The 21445-nt window shown below is 47.1% G+C and overlaps 1 protein-coding gene across 1 annotated transcript in view; it reads left to right on the top strand.

The window, feature by feature from the left end:
* The window catches only part of LOC144099119 (cadherin-like and PC-esterase domain-containing protein 1), a 197829-nt gene that overhangs the window by 131696 nt on the left and 44688 nt on the right, over positions 1-21445 (top strand). The window contains exons 8-9 of the mRNA XM_077632207.1: positions 6288-6477; positions 13833-14013. Coding sequence (XP_077488333.1) covers positions 6288-6477; positions 13833-14013 — 371 coding nt within the window. The remainder of the gene's footprint in view (positions 1-6287; positions 6478-13832; positions 14014-21445) is intronic.

The following is a 21445-nucleotide window of genomic DNA, read 5'->3' as shown; positions in this document are numbered from 1 at the left end:
TTCGCTGCTACAGATTTTTTAAAGCAACTACGATTCCTTCATTAATCAGGCAGAACATATTTGCAGCCTGTTTTGCACATAAAGTGTTTGGTGATAGCGAACTTATATGGCGCAAGAGCACCATCGGCCGCAGAGCGTCATTACACAAGCTATTTTCGTTTGCTCAAGGTGGGGTCAAAGACACATTTCCAAGCATTTCACCCTGATTAAGCCGAACAGCAGGTTAGGGGAAGCTTGTACCCGTTGTATACTACCGGTGGGTACCCGGCGACACTGGGGATCGAACCCAGCACCTCCCGCATACGAGGTGGATGCTCAACCACTAGGCCACCACTGCGGTTGTTTTGCACGGTCTGTGCGGCCGACGAAGACAGTTTTAAAAGCAAGGGACGAGATTTTAGAGGTATTTTATTTTGATTCCATTGCATTTCAATTATTTTTCAATTATTTCAATTAGAACGCGACGATACCTCACGGTGCGCCCGATATCTCCAGTGACAGCAGATGACAGGAAAGGAATAGCATCCGGAGAAAAAAAAATACTATATATTTTAGCACGCCAGTAACTGTATTTTATAACAATTCTTTTAACGATTTATTTTCTTTTGCCCACTATCTGCCGTCGACAACGGTTGCACAGGGTATGAGTACTGGTATCTAGGCAGCAGTATATCCCCGGCACTAGTCTCAGAAATAACACTGAATGGTGAAAAAGGGCAAAAAAGTATGCGAAAAATTGTCACAAAACACTGCCAGAGTCAGTTGTAGAAATTATTGACTTAAAGCCAGTTCATACGCCTTCGAAAAAAATATTGATATATGATTAGTGGACCGCCGGGTTGGTCGTTCAGTCACGACATCCAGCGAAATATGCAATGCCTCGACAATAAATCAAAGATACAGACAGAGAGAGGGGTGGGAAAGAAGGAAATACGGAAAGGTTAACCACGAAAATTTGCTAGTTTGCTACCCTCAACATACCACCTCGGCTCATAGACGTAAAAATACTCGTGAGAATCCGTTCCTGCACCCCCCCCCCCCCCCCCCACAAATACTGTCTAGCTTCTGTTGGTTTACTAAAGTTTCTCGGATTCTTACAGAAGGACTACTTTTTATTATCTCTGCTTGATAGTCGCAATCCATTCCTCAAAGTGCCCGCTATACTAGAACAAAAAACTCCTTCTTCTTATTTAAACATTAAAGTTGTAAAGAAAAATTACGCGGGTGCTTAATGGTCAATATGCGATAACAGTGCATTAGCATTAGGTCTTCCCCAGCTTTAGGTTCATTATTAGTCATTGTCACTTTCATGAAGTTAATTTATAGGAATTGTTCTCGTGGCAGCCACCATGGCTTGCCCCTCTTCTTTTATACAAGTGGAGAGGAGGATTTTAATCTCACGTAGCACTACGCCTCCGTATACCGGACACTTTTTCTTCATGGCGGGCAGTGATGCTAACGAATTAATAATAAGAGAGTAATAATATAGCACAACTTAACAGCAGCTGTGCTGCGGAATCGGGGCCTCTGCCATCTGAGACGCAGTGGTGAAGCCAGAAACATTATCAGTAGCATCCTTGTAAGCGCGTTTAGTGGCGCAACTAGCCAGTATAAGCGAATATTATGGTATATAACGCCAGAAATTGACCATAACAAGCCTTGAGCGTCTTCTTCACTAAGCGCGAAGTAAGCGTCAATGGGCAGGAAATGTCGGCGAAAAAAAGCAGTTTTGCAAAAAAAAAACGCTTATAGAAATCACGCGAAATGAAATAACGAAATGGCCAACTTCAAAATTGCTTTTAGTAAACACTAGGCACTGCACGGCTGCCTAATTTGCTGCAGATGGTGATGAGAGAGTCGATAAATTTAGATTTTTCATCGAAGTACTTGAAAGGAACCCACTTAACCGCCCTTTGAAAACCGCGGAGAAACGGCAGTAACCTTCGGGTTGCACTTATCAGTATCTAGTTAGGAGATAAAGCGTTCTGTCTTGTCAAATAAACCTACAAAAAATTCTCCACACAACAGCAAAAAAATCCCTGATCCTGCTTTTATCATAAAACTTCCTTTCTCAATCAATCGTATCTATTTACGAAAATAGGTTTTTATGACCACGACGATATAAAAAAAAAATTAGAAGTCCGTATCGACGCGCGTGTTCGATTCATCGTACTGTCTGCTAACAAAATGACAGCGGAAATCTTCTCTACCTCGTTAAGTGCTCCCCTAGGATGAGCAGCACTTTCTACCCATGCAATCAGAAAGAAAGAGAGAGAGAGAGAGAGAGGAGGAAAGAAGAAACGGAGTTGCGACAATTATCATGATGAATTTTCGCGTGCTAACTGCACTAGCGAGACGCATGGGGTGCGATAAGATGGGCAGGGACCCTTACCAACAACAAGCCAATGAAAGAAGCCAATCCAGTGAAGGACTTGTCCCAGCCGGTGGTGGAAATGTCTCGCGGTAACAACCTTTTCGGAGACACCGCCGCTTTCGATGTGCCCCCCCCCCCTCTATTCCCACCCACGAGTCGATTTGCCGATATTGCCCGAGAACACGGTCCCGCTTTTGTAGGCGCGTCTTCAATAAGCTAATGCACTGAACACTTGTGGGCGGTTTCTTTTGAAGCCCGCGCGCTCTACGGGTTGCGGGGAGATATATGGGGTCGCGGCTGAAGCTTTTTCCAGATGTTCGGAGCCAGTCTCCAGCATTGGCTGCTTCTTCGTCCCCCCCCCCCCCCCCTTGTGCAAATTGTTCTGCGTTTCGAACTGTCTCTTTTCAGCAGCAACGTTCAAAGAGAAGTGTATCTTTGTTCAGGCAGCGTTTTCTGCAACAAAAGGTAGCATCAGGCAAGAAAAAAAAATGTTAAGCAACTAATTCGAACGTGGGCATACGTGCACTTTCGCTTGCCTGTCATTGTACGAATTGCTGTTCCTTTCGAGGTCTGAATAGTGCGAAATGGAAATAAGCGCACGTAAAAGGGCAGTAAACGTGATAGCGCTTGCATTTGCAGATTCAAACGGTTGAGCTCTGCTGAACGAATAAAGAAAAACTGAAACTGGTCCGATTTTTTAGTGCGCAGCTATAAAATAAAAAAATTCGAACGTTTTGTTTTTAAATCTTTTTCTTATCGGTCGCTACTGGTTCCTGAGTTTTTTGCTCGGTACCTCTACGAATCACCACTGTTTATCATCGAAGGTTTTGCGCCCTCATAGAATATTTACCATGTTTACCGCGCCCTTTTTTTGACAGCACCGAATGCAGTTGTCTTAAGGCAAACAACGGTTTTCAGTTTGTGTGTTCTTTTTTTTTTTACTTTGTGTAGTCGGTTGAAGTCACGTAGGCAGAGCAGAAAAATTAGGCGAGCGCTCAGCACTCGACAAAACACAGGCTTCTCAAAAGCGTTTGCCCAAGACATTGACTTTTGTTGTGGAAGGCAATCCAATCGCGTGAATGGGGGAGGAGAAAAGTACCTCGCACATGTTCAGAGCACTGATACGTTGTTGCCGATATGGACGCACAGTGTTTGCCAAAAAGTAGCCAGGCAGCATGGTTTCCTTACCACTCTTATAGTTCAGTTCAGTTTATTTTGCTAAAGACTCATATTTAGGGGTATTGGATAAGGGGAGAACTAAATTGAGAAATAAGGCCACCTTCATGCTCTAAATCTCAATAAAATAATGAGAATCATTGTCCTCAACGTCAAGGTATCCGTACGACTGGCAAGGAAACAAAGCTTTCTGGCTACTTTTGGCAAAGCTGATTCGCCTATGTAAATGCTTCCTTAATCTTTGTAGTTCTACACTTCAGTGTTATTTTGTTCCTATTGCTGACGACTTGCCTGTGCTACCAAAGTCTTCATTCACAACGTTTAGAGTCGAGGTCACTTATAACGGCCGCAGGTAACGCTCTCTTACTACGAACTTGGACGGTGCTGCCGTCAAACCATGATTTGAGGCAACGGCATGGCATCTCAGATGCAATACACCACTGTGGCCCGACTGCTCGTTTACCGCGAACGAGGAGGAGCCGTCAACTCACCCCCGCAGTAGATAAGCTCGCGCTTCTCGCAGGCGTGGACACCGTAGAGCATCAAGTGGCGACCCAGAAAAGCAATAAAAATGGTGGCATTGAAGCGATTGATAACCGCAGGCCAAGTAAGCACCGTTTGGCTAGGAGGCCCACGAGCTAAATCAGTCCACGCGTATCTGTCAGCTCGGCAAATTGTCTAAAATAGAACGAGAAACGCGTTGGGGACTAGACAGGGAGAGCATTGAAATCAAAACTATTGCGCTCGGTCGGTTATCACGCAACTGCATTAGTGTTAGAACCCTGGATACAAGGTGCTGTGCCCTGCCGGGCCAACCGGTCAGGTAGCATGATTCGCTTACCCAATCGGCTCTGTACCATGTGCAGTGCTACCCCGTGCTAGAAGTACGCTCCGCTATTTCTTGGCCGCTGATTGAACCCAGGCTATGAAGTGACGAAGCCACTGTACGCGAAGCACGAGCACTTCCAAACTACTTTAATTTGTAGAAGGCGATGACCAGCAGACCGACCTATAGCATTAGCGACCGTGTACATTTCAGCGGCAGTTAATTATATCGCGTCTCCAAAAGCAGGTCGCTGGAGCAAGAATTCTGGGTAAGGCATGCGTGGCTCCGTTGAAGAGCTAAAAAATCACCGCCAAGGGTCTCCAGTGAAGAAGCAGGAATTGTGACGGCCTAGCAGGCGCGCATGACATAACGACCGCAATCCGCGTCACCGTCATGGTCTTTATAAGTGCGCTCGACTTTTATTTACTGAAGCAAAATGCACGGTATGCAGTCGTGGGTTGCGCGATAATATTCACTTGCACAGAATATGCCGATGTAATACGTCCTACGTGGTTTTGACAGATACTGTAATTTCAAGAACACAGTGAACATTCCATGGTGGAAAAGACAAACTTGCTCTGTACGCTGTAAGGTTTATTACAAATGCCGTATTTCGCAATGTGTGCTCATCTTGAGAAGCAACTTTTCCAGCTTGGCCTAGTTTTACCCTCTTGCGAAGTTCTCAAGTGCGTTTACTTGCAAACACAAAAAATGTTATTTCTGGATCGCAGAAATGCTGCCCTTTTCCTCAGGACAAACGTCTATATCTAGCTCTTCAAGCTAAAGCATGACAGCAATGAAGTATTCGCGGTTTAATGGCCCCTCTCTTTGCCGAGGACAAAACAGATCAATCTCCGGCATCAGGGAAAACAACGACGCCGTTGTCTCACAGTCGTTTTTTTTTCCTCACAGGAGGTCGTATTTTTGTTTTAATGCCCTTTTCTTGTGTTTGCGAAAAACAAGCGTTTGCGTAGAGGCCGTGCACTTCTAGACTCTGTTTTTAAATTTGGTGTCTCATAGAGGAGTCAACCTCGACAAAGCTTTTTAACATGATAGCGTTAAAGGTCCCATTCGGCGGAAAATCCGGCGTCGGCGTCGTTATGACTGGAAATTCCTGATTGGTCGAGAGGGTAGTGACGTAGAAAAGTGCTTTCGTTGGAAAGAAAAAGGTGGTCAAGTGGAATCGAACCGCTTGTCCGTTCGGGTGGTAACCAGACACACTACATCTCCTTCACTGAATAATATTCGTTCAGTGGAATTAATGGAGGTGTTGTGTAAGCGCCTCACACCGCACAATAAGCGGAATACACCACAGGAATAATTAGCTAACTACGGTCACTAACTAGCGTCGCCAATTATTATGGACGATAGTGCGTAATAAAGTGTTAGTCAAATGTTTAGGGAAATTCCTCAAGGTGGAGTAGATTTGAAAATAAGGGAGTAATTATTCCCTTATGTTCAAATCTACTCCAGCTTGGGGGATTCCCCTAAGCATTTGGGCAACACTTTTCCCACTTCAAGTTATTGATCAATTCGCTCTCACCCTACCATAACCTTGCCGTCCGGGTTAGCTCAGTTGGTAGAGCGACTGCTCCGGTGAAGCGGTGGTCCCGGGTTCAAACCCCGAACCAGGACGAACGTTTTTTAACTACGAGAAGTTTCTGAGAAAGCTCTATAGCTTTCCTGTGTAGCCTTAGGGCTGCGCTTGGGTGGATGCCAATGAGTACTTCCTTATTTGCGTAATAAAGCAGTGTCTCATGGAAGTACGCGGGTCGATGTCTGCAATGTGGTGCGCCAGGGGACCCCCAAGCGACCGTAGAGACCCTTAAACGCTATCGCGACATACCCTGGAGGTGAACATCAGTGTCCTCTAAGTTTTTTTTCTTTTAACCTTTACTTTCGCGCACGCAGGCGTGATGAAGGCTTCGCTGGTGCCCCTGTGCTTCGTGCTACCTAGCCAGTACCAGCAGTTCGTCAACGTGGCAGACGCTCTCGGCTACTCGGCACACTGGCTACTCACGCCTCTCGCGCCTGGAGCCAAGGAGAGCGCCCCGGAATCGCTGGACATCTTCAGCCCTCTGGGAAGGGCACGCATTCAGCAGTGAGTACAGCAACTACAGAGGCCAGTTGGAACACGGTTGACCGGTCAACCAGTTTGGAACGTGAGCTAGTTGAAATATGTTAGTAGGAAATAGTTCAGCGCAAAAGGCTAAATACACAGCAAGGCACAAAGACCGCAAAGGAAAGAAGCACAGCGCTTTCTCTTTGGTTTGAAGTGCTTCTACAAGTGAGTACAGCGACTGGTGCCATTGCCTCAAAGAGAGCTGGCAGTATGGGACTGCAGCCTTTCGCGCTTCCGTCGAAGGTCATATCAGAGACACTCAATGAAATAGGTTTACCGGAATTCATAAAATCAGCCCCCTTAAATCTATCAGAAATGACTGTTATCATTCATCGCTTCTGGACTACAAAATGCACAGCCTTTGTCATAAGTACACAGCCCAGGAAGTTTGCTTCCAAACCGTGTCGCAGGGCACGATATAGCACAGCTTGACGTACGAGGCTTCGGGGGGATGAGGAAGGGAGTTCCTCTCCATTTCGAGATATTTCGATCATGAGAGGGCAGCGCGAAAAAAAAAACGCCGCGGAACAAAGCAGTATGATTCAAGTATGAACCAATTAGCCCAAGCACAAGCTTTAATAGAGATATTTGGAAGGCTAACAATGCAAAATCAGTCATAATGCATGGCCAAGAAGCGAAACCCTTGGACTACATTTTTTAAAGGCTGTGCTTTTTCGAGAGTTCATCCCTCGTAATAACGTGGTCATGCGTATATCTTTTTTTTTCTCAACGGAAGGTATCATGTCCAAAACGCGTGTTCATGAAGCAGCTGCTGTAGAACAAGAGGTTTTTGAGAAGAATTTATTGTACCGGAAGACACGCTTTTGATTGCGTAGCCGGATGCTTTTATAGCCCGATTATGTAGCCGCAGTGGCGAAAGGGCGCCGGCAAAATCGAGAAATCGAGAATAATTGCGGCATCACCTGCGAGAAAAAAAAATCTGCCTTTGATCAAAGTGATTGTAGTCTTTGCGCAGGCATTCAGGACTGTTTCTCTACTTCTGCTCTAATCAATGCAAGCTTGTACGGTCCTCTTTTGCTTTTTTTTTGCATCGGTGATTTTGTGAAAATGCATGCGAACAAAAGCACCGATGCGGCCCATCATACCATGAGAGCTACAGCTGTTCCATCGGTGCACTTGTCGAAGTGAAGGTGTCTCACTTTTCAGCATAAAGTTTCTTTTACAACAGAAGACATTCATAAGAGAGCTGGAGCGCTAATAAAAATGGGACAAACATCGTTTAAAAAATAAGAATAAACACGGAGCACACAAAACAGCAGCTAGGTTAAATACCCACAAAAGAAGAGGATTCCAAGAGAAGGTAAACGCAGCAGTAGCTTGCAGATATGCAGGTGGACAGATGACGTCAGGAAACCTGGGGACATAATGACCCCAACCGTAATTGAACAGGGCATATTGGAGGCCAATTTTAGACGCCCTTGTCCTTCAGTACATGCATCCGGAATAATGATGATTATTATTATGATAGAATGTCGACATATGGTCATATAGGTATGATACACAGATGGGATCAATGTTTTGCGAGAGAACGCCTGTCCTATGCGCACTTTTTTTCGTTCCGAAATAAAACTAAAGCCTCCTGTTTAACGGGCAACAACATTCTCGGTACAGTCAAGGTAAGGCAAAGGTTTTTTAATTCCACCATAGGACGCACATTGACACACAGCAACGGAGCGAGGACGAGAGCCCGTCCTGTGTTTCGTGTTTCTTCTCGTACTCACTCCATTGCGGTGTGTCAATCTGCGTCGTAGAAAGTATGAACCAACTAGCACACACCAGAGTCCTCTTAGAACGTATTCCACCATAGGAGCCGCCTAGGCGGCTCTGTGGTTATGGAGCTCGGCTGCTGGACCATCTCGGTCGCAGCGGTCGAATTTCGATGGAGGCGAAATTCTAGACGCCCGTGTACTGTGCGATGTCAGTGCACGTTAAATAACCTCAGGTGGTCGAAATTTCCGGAGCCCTTCACTACGGCGTCCCCCATAGCCTGAGTAGCTTTGGGACGTTAAACCCCATAAACCAAACCAATTCCACCATAAGGTCATTACATTTTACAGCGAAAGCTCTACTTCACAACCAAAGTTGTAAAACCCGGTCCATCGCTGAAGCCTTGGCCTTTACCTTTAATATATAAATAAAATAAATATTGCACGACTGGGATTTGAACCCGCGGTGGCGCGAAAAGATCATCTTCGCTGGCCACGGCAGGAGAGCATTACGCTATCGCCGCAGATTCTTTTTTCTTTATTGCATAGAAATAGTGCCGAAAGGAAAAGTCTAAGCATGCTTACACCATAAAACAACAGGCCACCATACTCCTGCACGACCGCACCTTCCAAAACATTAAAACTCTGGGAGACACACACATGCATCCAGATAGGGGAGCCAGCTAAGCGGCTCTTCCAGGGCACCATGTACTCCCCGCACCAAAACACATTGCTTACAAAACGAAGATTTCGACGACCGTGGTGATTCGGCATGGCGGTCCACCATGCAGCTCTTCCAGAGCCTAAATAGTCCAAGCAACATAAATAAATCATAAGGCACAACACAGTTTTTCTCCACAGGAAAAAAACAGACACTGTAGGGTGTGATGTCAATGTCCTTCTTAATTTTTCGTTGTAATATGTCCCGGAATAACATAGCGTCAATGCACAGAATAAAACAATGGTCAATTGTCTCTGGTGTATTTCACAGGCGGCAATTCACCGTCCATGGCGCAAGAATTTCCTCAGCACGAAGCCATGCCTTCACAGGCAGCGTGAGTGTGTACAGTTTAAAGAAGAACGTTATTCCAGCAGAAGAAATGCGCATTCTCCTAACATGTTTTAAAACACTGATGTCAAGGAACTCCAGAAAAGGTTGCCGATACAAAGGTACAGGAAACAAATACTCTGCAAGTGCCTGAGTCATTTGCCTTCTGGAGAGGCTATGCGGGTAGACTAAAGAAAAGCGCACAGTGAGGAAATTGAAGGTGTCAGCAACTTCCTTAAAGAATCCCCATAAGGACCCCTCACGAGTGTGTCCCGTCGGAGCGAATAGGAAAGGCAATTGAGCCCTGAGACGCCTAATAAACACGGCTACTAAAAAAGGGTGGTTTGACGATTTGAAAAAGAAACAAAAACGCGAAATAAGCTGATGCACGAATAACTGAACAAGGCCTATTCCACCAGACTCTAGAGAAAGAAATAGGTTACCGCGACGCATGGGTTTCCATTGGGAACCTAATACGCTACCGCCTCAGCCCATCACTCCTCGTGTTAAACTGCAACACACTCTCGCGCTGTGCTTTGCACATCGTGGTCTTCATCAACTTCCATCCGCGGCGCGAACAGATCAGATCAGCTTTACTTCGATCAGAGCTTAAACTGAGCTTAACACAGTTGCCAGCCTACAGCACGTCATGTCTAGCCTACATCACGGTTTCACAGTTGTGTGTGACTTTTGGGTGATTTCAACAGAAAACAGGACTCTCTTAGTGTATGAAAGAAAGTTTGACATTAATTTAGTTTTGGACCCTCATGTCCAGACAGCAGATGACTTGTTTCTTGTACCTTTGTATCGGCAACCTTTTCTGGAGTTCCTTGACACCAGTGTTTTAAAACATATTAGGACATGTCTTCAGCCAATTAGGCTAAAGACATGCTTTCACTCATCTACTCGGTTTAACTTCGTTAAAACCCTACCATTTTTTTTGCTAAGTTCTTGATTCACTAACCTTTTCAGATGCTATGTTTATGGCAGGCGCAAACATTTTCGACCACAGCCCCGAAAACTCGTGATGTCGATGAGCTTGGAGCTAATTAGCAGAGTGGGCACTGATTCTCTCTCTTAATGCCAGGCCTTATTTCACCTATACCGGTTGATACTGTGCTTTCTGTATTTTTGCTTTTTACCTGCTGTTTAGATGTGGGCTGTATTTTTGTGGACTGTTTTGTTGACTTACTGGTTTCTTCCTGTGCTGCTTCGTGGCTGCGACCTTTTTTGTGGGCTTTAGTGAATCCTCCGGTTTCACCGTTTGCCGTCTCAACATGCCTCCACGGTTATAGTGTCATTATACTAAAGTGCCTGATTCATCCGCTCGTCTAGAGTGATTGGTAACAATCCAGACACATGGAAAGTTCAATTTAAGTTGCCAGCTTTTTGTTACCCAAACCTTAACAGTGAGAATCACATGGAATGAGGAGCTCAAAAATTTCGCCAGTATGCTGGGGCAGCGGCTGGCGAAAAATAGGAACACCGAGTAATTTCCGGGATACAATCAAGCGGACGACATATAAAATATTACGCTGTACGGGCTAGGTACGAGTGATAATTCAACTGTAGCTTTGCCTTCGAAATAGCTTATTACAGCGTGTCATGCCAGTGCTATTATCCCTATTGCGAGGTTTCTTTACGGAATTGCCTCTGCTTTGAGTAGCTTTCTTTTCATCGCAAAATCTACGGGTTGTACATGTGATTACCGCCATTAGAAGCTCTCTCCTTTCGAATATTACCGCACGTTTTCTTCATGCAGCCCACGTTAGAAATAAAAAATGTGGCTGACCATCACCGCCTGACTTCGATAAGCTCGCGCTTACCATGGCTAGCGCCACAAGTGGCCAACGCTGTGTGCTGCTGTGTATTTCGCGTAAGAGAAAGAAAATTTGTGACGTCAGCGTTACAGGCGCCTGCTCTCAAAAAAACTAATCTTAACGATGAAAACAGCAAAGACGGGCCTTTTGTCAATATAGAAATAATAGACATGATTTGCTTCCACAGCATTCATAATGCGCATGATAGCGTGTTGTGGTAATACATAATTTTTCGTACCGATCGAGAAAAAATAGTTGCGCTTGCTAAAGGGAACAGAAAGAAAAACAGTGACGTATCGGCGTCTTTAGAGGCCCTCTCGGATTGCACATTGAGTCCCTGCGGACAATGTAGTGGGCACAGACAATCTAGGAAATAAATGTGTTTTCCCACGGGAATTCAGCCCTGGTAACTATACACCACGTCCGTACTACAGACAGGATATTATGGTGACTGTAGGTCAGCAGCTGAGTCTCGAAGTCTTGAAGTGGAATCAGCTCGGTTGATGGTATATGGATGACGATGGCTAAATCAACACCGGGTGGCAGTTATTGCTTCATCGCACGACTATAATAGTTACTGCATAACAAAAACATATCGTTTTGACTGCACCGTAAGTCTTTGTACATTACCCAGAGTCACGTTTTTATCCTTGAAAAAGTAACTACTACTGCTTTCATTCTGAGATGTAGGTACCCTTAAGGACCAGTTTAATAAAGATTAAAAACTTCAGCATTTATTTAACAGAGTACAAGACCTGTTCCATTCCGTGATACTTACTAATTAACCTTTTTTTTTCCTAGCGGCCACACATATGGCTGACAAGTATGGCCACAGTACTGATCACAGAAATAATATAGAGCGAAAATGGCATCAAATATCATAACCGTGTCATCACTAGAATGGGCGCTATATCTTTGCATGCTATTTCACAGCATCACTCTTCTTGTATGACCAGTAATGTGGTCATATTTAGTGGGGGCGTATGTGGCCGCTGAGATAGAAAGGGTTAATGAACCTTCGCAACGGCTTTTAAACAACGCACCATACTTTGATCAACAACATTTTACAACGGCATCTCCATGTTTTACCGGCCGACTGTCTGAATGCTGTCCCCCACATAAAACGTGCCCTTCGGAGGCCCCCTGGAAACATCTCGACGCATCGGGCGCTATCTCGGGCGTAAGCACGTTAGCTCGGAAGCACCGTACTTCGGCGGGTCCCATTTTGCATGTGTCACCGAAGACCCCGAATGACCCGGACCTCGAGAGGGCAGGCCACGCCTTTCTATTACAGCGCTTTCCGGGTTAGACAGAGACGAAAAAGGGTTGTAAAAGGACGCGCGTAAACGAGACGAACATTTCCAGCGTAACGCCCCTCCATTTTGATGGAGGCTTTTTTTCGCTTTTAGGTTCACGCGGTTTATTCTCCGTGTTTATTTTTTTTATTTTGAAACATCGTAAACAGCCGCGAACATATCCTTCTTGAGACATGGTAGCGCACATTTTTTATCCAGTGTAGTGTGAGAAGGTTGTTTAAACCAGAGTGCAAGAACACGGTGTCTCGCTCGATGGTATAGTGTCCGTGCTAGCACTTGAAACTTTTCTTCACACATAAAAGCGTAGACGCATCGCATATGATCGCGTTTTGTTCTCTGAAGTAGCAGGTAAGTCTCCAGTGATTATTGATCAATGATGTACGCAGAATGCAGCAGTGAGTAATTATTTTCTTAAAAGCAAGCCTTTCTACCGGAATGACCCCGGCTTTTAAAACGTATAACCAGCCGAAACCGACAGAATGTGGCATCAACAAGACGGATGTCTGGACGATGAAATCTGACTACTTTCTTAAAAGTGGACTTTTTGTTTTCATTGTTTGTTGAGCTATAGATATCTATTTTATGTGCTTCCAAATAAACCTCTCCTCTGAAAGTCAGTGCTTAATTGTATTGGGTGCCTGCCGTGTCCGCTCTTATGAAATGTTAGCCAAGAAAGGCGCGCAATTATTTTTATGCTTGCAAACTTTTCAGCGCATATACTTATGAGCGTGACTGTCGGCGACGCCATCGCTGCCCCACTTTGCTTCAGTATCTGTGAACATGGCGCTTCCCAAGCTTAGTAGTGCTATTCATCCAGACTACTGAAGGCCCGCCGCACCGCAATAAAAGGGCGCGAAAAGAATATGCGATAGCTAAGGCTTGTAAACGTCGCTCACTCGGTTTCAACTTATTTTCCAGTGAAACAGTGCACAGTGCATCAGTGCAGTGCACCAGTGCAGTTTGCGGGGAGCGAGAGAAGGAGTTGGTGGAGACGGGGGGGGGGGGGGGGGGGTTGTCAGCGGGAGCAGGGCAGAATTAACTGAAGCCCAATGCGAGAGACCTCTTTCTTCCTGGCGTGAAAGAATTTTAGCCGATGATGATGATAATGCTGATTTTGCATGACCCTACGTTGCTGTCTTTGTGCACAGCCTCTCAGAGGACAGCTGTGAAGGCGCTCTTGAAGTTCTTGAATGACTCAGGATTGAGTTCAAGGTTTTAACCTTTCAGTATGTGCCCTTTGCACCCTGGTAGTGATGGTCAACGGACACGTGGAAATGTGATCTCCCTTTCCTCCCTCCCCTTTCTATCTCTCCTTCCGTTTCCTTTCCACGTGTATGGAAGCATGCTGGGTGTCGCCTAGTTATCCTCTCTGCATTTCGATTCATCTTTCTTCCTCTCTCTCTCGCTCTTTCTTTGTGCACAGAGCTTCGACCCGGCGTGCCGTTGTCCAGCAGGCGCTGTCCGCTGCCCTTCTGGTGCACGGGCAGCCGGTCAGCCTGCGGGTGTTCGTGCTCATCACCTCGCTGTCTCCGTTGAGGGCCTACGTGCACACCGAGGGAATGGTGCGGCTGAGGAGCTACCGATCGGGACCCACCTCTGCCAAGGTAATGGAACCAGACTCGCCCTGTTCCAAGACGCGCACTCGCATAAAGAGGGGAAGAAAACATAATTTCACACCTACAGAATATCGGACTAGCGACTGCTGGAACACGAGCCGGACGTGTTGCTTAATAGGCCATCAGGAAGACAGGTTCCTTTTTCATCACAAGGCTCTTAGAGCGGCATTATGTAACGTATTATGCATTATAGTTCTTAGCACCATGATTCTGCCATTAGACATCTTTAGCATAACGTGGACCGTGTTATCGTTACCACTACCGGAGTACCGGGAGCCCGCGCGCAGCCAATGTGTATGCGCAAATCGCCTTGACGGCGCCAGATGGCGTCAGGTACCCGGCAGCTGCGCGTGCGCCTGCAGCATCGGGACCAATCAGCGCATGCTCACCGGCGGTGGGCGGGTTCCCGGTACTCCGGTAACGTTAACGGTAACACGTTACACGGTATGCTAAAGGCGCCTATTAAGTGGTGCTGTCGGTATGCCTATCACGGCTCTGGAAACGCACAAATAAGCAGGTAGTAGTCACCTTTTTTTGTGCGTTCTGTACATTTCATCCTGAAAGAACGTCCCGGTCTTTCCTCGTATCTTTCCTCACTATGTCCTCAAGCTCGGGTTCTTGGCGTTGTTGACGAATTATAGTAAAAACAGCTTTTTGGTACGGTTCAGTGTTCCTGATGCTAAATTTAGGACACACTATCTACCATGACATAATGTCATGTATAGTGAGCTGCACTATACCTGTGACGCACAGCCAGCCATATCTTGAGTCATTTCTCACACGACTGCTAACTGCGAAGTGCTCCAGCGCCTTATAACGCAGATAACTTTCGAAAAAGTCAAGATTAAGGACGGTCTCATCGAGGCTGCGCTTAGTCTTAACCTTTTAGGAAGTTCGTTCCGTCATAAGGCGCTGGAGCGCCGAAAAGTAGGCGGTCGTGTTTTGTTATGTGTCGACAATGCGATGAATTTACCAGCTGCGTTGCCTTTAACGGAAGTGACGTCAGTTTTCTCCGCCCAATGGGCAATTTTCGAGTGCTATCGCATTAATATTTGGGTGCCTATATACTCTAAACACGATTACATCTATGTGGGAGCAAAGAGAGAGTAGGGTGTCCACTATCGCTACCCTGTTTTATAGAGAGGGAGTGCCATAGAGGAGGGCTTAGTCTTTTTTCCCTCCTTTATGTTTAGAGTGTATAATTACAGTACGCAAAGCGATATATTGACTGGCTAAGTAAAAATCAAATATTGATCTTCTCCGCCAGAGATTCTGTAGTTGAGAGAAACAGGGAGCTTGCCTTTCAACTAATGTCGCTTTTACTCTTCGCACGTATATAAACAAAAGAAAACCGAAAATGTCGGTTTCAGGTAACCTTAAGCGACGGTATCGCTTTCATTCCCTCCTTTCCCACTTTCTGCACCTTCGCAACCATCGGGCGTTTTATTTGAGCGACACGAAAGCTCTCGCGGGAGCAATTCGCTTCGCTCTTCAGATGTTTTTTTTTTCCCCTCTTTCTGCCGCTTTACACCGATTCGGTCTCCGCGACAGAAGTGGCACGCCTGCGTGACGCGATACCTGTTGGCGCAATATCAGAAATCAGAGCTTTTCCTGACAGCTTGCAATGAGCCGCTCGAGCTTTCTCTCTCTTTCTAGATCCCACTCGGAAAAAGGGAATGGACAAAAAACAGAAAAAAAGTAACAGTGCTACTGCACCGTGTCAGTTGCAAAGAAGAAAAAAAACAAAAATAAACTAAATAGAGAACGCCGTCACGCTGAAGCGGAGGAACGCGAGATCCGCTTCAATTCGCTAAGTGACGGTTGCCAAAGTAGCGACTGGGCGCACAGCTAGCGTCCTAGCCAGAATTGCAGCCCCGGATAAGGTTGCTGGGCTTCGAAGGCGTTTGGGGGGCCCCGCCTAGAAAACAAAAGCGCGCTCACAAGTGACGTTTTCTAACACGACCGCGCGTGGTAGCAGTCGACGAAAAAAAAAGGAAGAGAAACGCACGACTGTTTTAAAGAATAAAGATGGCGAATAGCAGAGAGTGGAAAAACGAGCTTCGAGGGTTTCAGCACGGGAGAAAGGTAAACGCCTTAATTTCTTTTTCTGTCTTTTTAAACGCTACGAAAGATGTGAGCAAAAATAGAGTCAGCATGCTGCCAAGAGGCGCAGACACCTTTATGCGTCTCACGGAAGGGGCCAACTAAAGCCCTTCTTCTATCGTCCACCTTTACCTTCTTCCCGCGTCTCCCTTCCCCTGCCGCATTTTTTTTCCTGTAAACGTATTTGTTCCGTGTCAGGGTCGTTTGTTGAAAATCTTTAAAGCCCCTTTCATTCTTTTCTTTTCTTCGCAATGTGCCATCAAAGGTTTGTGAGTTTCAAAGCAAGGAAACAAGCGAAACTAAACAAGGAGAAGAAGGCAATGCAAGGAGCTCACACGCCAAATGCGATAGCCTTGTATGTCACGCCTCTTTTAGGCTGCCAACGCCCTAAAGCAAACGCACAGCTCCGACCAATCTGTCCCGCTCTTTGGCCGGGCGTGTTCTTGTCATTTGGTTTCTGTTTCTTGCCGTTCTTTTTTTTTTTGCTACACACATAAGCGCCGACTTTGTAGAAGGACGTTCCGTGGCTGGTGGATTCTTTTTTTCGCGTCCTAGCACGCTTTTACCGTTTTTTGTTTAGCTATCTCTGAAATGCTCTGCGCTTAAACTGAAGCGTTCGCTCAGCGCAATACATGGACGTGGCAGGGCCACTGGGAGCGCTGAAAACATGGGACGCTAAGGGGAAAAACTGGAGGCGGCGGACGTCGGGAAAAGAGAATCCTCACACGTTCTGGCAAATGGGGAAAAGGAAGGGAGTTCTTCGAAGGGGCCTACAGGCTGGACAGGGAAGCAAGTCGGGAAAGTTAGGGAGGAGCGTGGAGACGCGTGACGCAGCGAAAGGGAGTTGCGTGAGAAACGTCGCAGGGAGGAAATGGGGAGAGACAGGGGGAAGAAAGGGGTCGGGCGGGAAGAACGAGGAGAAGGCAGCGGAAACCCGCGCAGTGCCTCCTCAGCACCGATGCCGGCGCTGCTGTCGCTGGTCCTGTGTGGAGCAGGCGCCCTCGTTGCAGCAGAAACGCCGGAAAGTGCCCGCATTCGCCTCAACACGATTTCCCGACTTGACAGCGCAAATAAGCTCGAGCAATCGTTTCTACGTGTCTTTCCCTTTTTCTTTTTTTCTGTTGTTATTGCTCTGCCTATATACACTTCTCTCTGCTATGTTCGCTGCAGACTTCCTCCCACGAGTGTCGTTTGTGCTTCGCGCGTAGCTTTCGTTTGGGGAGGTCTTCCCGTTGTCTCTTGCTTCTTCCCTAAAGCGGCGGCGTTGCGTTGTTGCTGCCTTTGTTCCTGCACGCTCTGATTCGGTTTTGTTTAGCTTCTTGCCGCAGCGTGCGCAACGCGCTGGTCGCGGGACACGCGCCTTTCCGAATTAGCCTCCTTCCTTCCTATGCCTCCTACCCTACCTACTTCCCTAGCTCGCAGCACCCCTCTCGCGCTTTCCCCTCGATTCCCGAAACTGGGCTGCCCTCTTCTTATGTTTGCTTGGCACCTCAAAATCTGACAGGATGCAATCCTATTTTCTCCGCCGACAACGGTGAAAGCGTGGCAACCTTTTCCTCCCCTCCTTTCTCGCTTTTTTTTCGTTTCCCTAGGCATACTGTGCGGCATGCTGTTTCCCACAGTTCTTGCGCCACATTTCCAGGTCCTTGTTATTTCTGCGATTCTTGAGCCGCTTTTCCTATTCCCCGGACGGGAAGGACTGGTAACCAAACTTTTCGCTTTTATTTTGTCTTTCCCCGCATCAGGGGTCTGAAAGACGAAGGCATGCCTGGTCTTGCTTTCCCAATAAGACTTCCCAGGCTCTCCGAAACAAGAAGCCACTCCTGATACTGGCTGCAGGTGAACAGGGTTGCAAAAGCGAAAGTAAGAAACACCTCAAACACGGCCGGGAAGTTGGCCACAACGAACGTCTTCACCACGAACGATACTGTTATTCTCGGATGAAGATGGAAAAGGCCTCTCCAATACCCCCGGCAGCCAAACTTGCAGCCGCCATATACTTGGCATTGAATGTTTGAAGAGTCTCTCAGGATTGTGTGAATGGCTGAAGCTAGGAAGTTAACGTGGTTGTTTCCTCGGTGGTTTTAAACACGTCATCAATGTGATGGCCACGATCTCGCCTCGAAGTTAAATCCAGCTTTAATCGTTAAAGAGTTGGTGATTAGATTCAGCAGGTGCACGTAAACCGCATATGTTTGCGCACTTTTGTAGAGTAATTCAGACGAGTGCTTATTACAACAACAGCTGTGTCACGTAAGTTTTGAGGTGCTTACGACTTCGTTGTGGCAACAGTATGACTGTCATAGCAGAGAAGTTTATGATGTCAACGCTTTGAATGTTTTCGAATCGAATGTTTTCCTTCCGTGCTCATGCGATCCGGGTGTGTGGTGCGTGAGGCCTGCGCTACAAATTGTGGGAAACCGCTTTTCCTGTCTGCCCCACACGACACCACACGATGACCGCGAACCGCTTTGGTTCGAGGTCGGTTTCGTGGCCTATCACCAGATGGGGCCAGCGCCACCGCAGCTACAGTGTCATATACTACAGGGACTGACAGCAGGGCGCAAGCACCCTGTTTTCTTGCATTGAGATTGAGGAACTCGCCACCCGAAGACGCCCGGCGTGGCTTCTCTCCTCCCCAACGACCGATAGCTTCGCGCGTTCGTCTTACACAGTACTTCAGGGCCAATATCGGAGCGTAATCACTTCCCTCGCGCGGACGAAAGATTATTGATACCTGCATTGCAATCTTTGCGAGGGGATTCTAGTCCTCAACGGCTAGCAACTGGTAGGCTTTAGAGAGATAAAAAAAAATGGTAGGATTTTAACGTAGTTAAACAGAGTACGGCGTGCGAAAGCACTTGAAGCAACATCACCTCAAAGGCAACCACATGAAAGACACGGCAAAAGCAGCGCGCGTTTATCGCTGCCGCGCGGTTGCTCGCGTGATTCCGGCGCTGATGGCTCTCGCGCGTCGGGAGCGCGGATGGCGGAGCGCGCCGGCGAAGCAAGGCGTAGAGTCCGTTTCCTAGAGCAACAGCGGCGGACAAAACGAGAGGAGGAACATATGGAAAGAGACAGCTCCGCGGCTGGTCTACGAGCCTCCCCCACCCTCCCCATACCTATCGTACCAACTTTGCGCAAGCCGCAGGGGGAGGCAGCAGCCAGGCGTGGTGAGTAGGTGAGGGGTGATGGGGGGAAGAGGTGCTTGTTCCGCGCGTTGAACCATCTGGCCAATCATTAGACACGGGGTGCTGACAGTTAGTCGACTAATTCGAAGCGAGAAATAAAAGCAACGATTAAATAAATCTCTTACTGACCTCTTGCTTCTAGTGGTTTAGTTCGTTTATGTTCTTCTTAAAGCTGGATTTATCTTAACCTTGGGCGAACGTGTCACAATAAACGATTTTTGGTTATGTGTGACCTGCTTCTCGTTGATTACGCACTGACGACAAGCAGCAAACGCCAAAAAGCCGCGCGACATGGTATATTGTTTTGTGGCCTTCCCTCCCTGCCTTCAGCGTGTGTGTTTGTACACTTTGTTCTGCTTTACCTGAAAGGTTTGTATGATTAAACTATATGATCAATCGCAGACCTGCGGACTGGTCTCATGATTCAGAAAGTAATATAAAACTTTTGCAATGAAGTCAGCCATGACACTATGAAATGGCTTCCATAGTTTCTCAGATGGCACAAACATTTCGGCATAAGTTCTTATGTGGCGCTAAGTACTCCTTTGCAGTCACTCCAGCCGACCTCGCATAACACGTGGCTATTAAAACTCATCCTATAAGAAGGGACTGCACCAGGAATCCGGGAGGTTATACCATAATCATTTTAGCTTATTCTTTCCTTCTGAATACGGCTATATCTTAAATGAAAGAATAACCTAAACATCCTTACCTAACAGCGTCATCAGAATACCAAACTACAGGTCACGTGCCTGCTTCAGCTGTTCAGCGGGAGAACTGGGTACATCGCAAGTACACTCGTGTAAGAATCGGCTGGTGCCTTATTTTGCATTCGTATGCAGAGTCCCAGCATTTCCCACCGCGCAGCGTTACGAAGAGATTCACAGCGGACAGCGATGCCCGTCCCACCTCTGTCGCCGGAGTAACTCCATTTCTCAGCAGCCTACTTACATGCCCTCGCTAGAGTTCTTTCTGAGAAATATAAAAAATCGCAGACGCGTTGATGTTTTTTTTTCTGATTTTTTTTCTCCTTATATTTTCCACCTTCCGGCTTTCCATGGCATCCAACTCGCTTTCCTTGATTCGAGACTTGGCAAGTGCATTGGAAATCAGGGGCTCCATCCCCGGGAGAAGCCGGTGCTTCCGCGCCGCTCGGGTTGCGGGCTCTCGGCCGCTGCCGCATTCATCCATTCTGGGATGACCCGCGGTGCGCAGTGCTAGGGCTTTGCTGTGCCGGGCTGCACCACTCATGCAAGATTCAGCCTCGCGATCGATATTTCTTTCGAGGGTGTTAATAGCTCGCAAACGACTTTGTTCGGCCGCCGAAGGTGACGGCCGGAAGTGGAGACGGGCGAGAAGTGCGAGAGCCCCTGCGGTTGTCCACCCCTGAGCGCGCCTCCTCACCGTCTGGCGGCAGCCTTGGAAACGGGTTCTCTAAGAGCAAACGGAGCGGAAGGATCATTGTAGAGGTGGTGTCCGGATATGGACGCCGGGTTTTGTGTCGGATTTCAGAAAGCTTACGCTTGCGGAAGCAGACACCTAAGCCTCTATCAAGGGCAAAGTGGCAACAGAAGTTTCCCTTTCCTCCTTTCTCTTTTAATAACAGTCTATTTAAAGGTACGGCAGGCTGACCTCCAGCCTATTACTTCGTCGGGAGGGGAGGTCTTGTGAACGCCCATTCTCCAGACGGCCTGCGTTATATTCTCATTCGCTATGCGCGAAAGTAGGAGTTTTCGCTCAGTGCATATTGCATGTCGTCGCCGACTTTGCCGGGGCCGTTTACAACGCAGAAATTTTCATGCATGCTTTTCGTCAAAAAAAAAAGAGATAGGACATGCCACCTTATCCGAACCCCCAGAAATAAAGGAGTTACAACATAGTAGGTTTAAGAAGCCGGAAGAGAAAAGGAATAGTAAGGACCTTAGGAACAAGAAGCACCTTCACGCGGCATGGCGCAGTGTGTAATCTGCCATTCGACGGCGCACACTGACGTCAAGTACCGCTTCCACTTCGAGCGGACTATAGTGCATCCGTGACCCGCGGCTGTCTTCACTGAATCGCTTACTCTGGCTGTCGTTTACCAGAAAGCGCGGGTGTCATGATGCAAACACGCGCCCGCTGCCAAG

The sequence above is a fragment of the Amblyomma americanum genome, chromosome 7 (assembly GCF_052857255.1).
Source record: "Amblyomma americanum isolate KBUSLIRL-KWMA chromosome 7, ASM5285725v1, whole genome shotgun sequence".
Taxonomy (NCBI): Eukaryota; Metazoa; Arthropoda; class Arachnida; order Ixodida; family Ixodidae; genus Amblyomma; species Amblyomma americanum.
The sequence above is the reverse complement of the archived record's forward strand: the minus strand, read 5'-3'. Positions and strand labels throughout refer to the sequence as shown.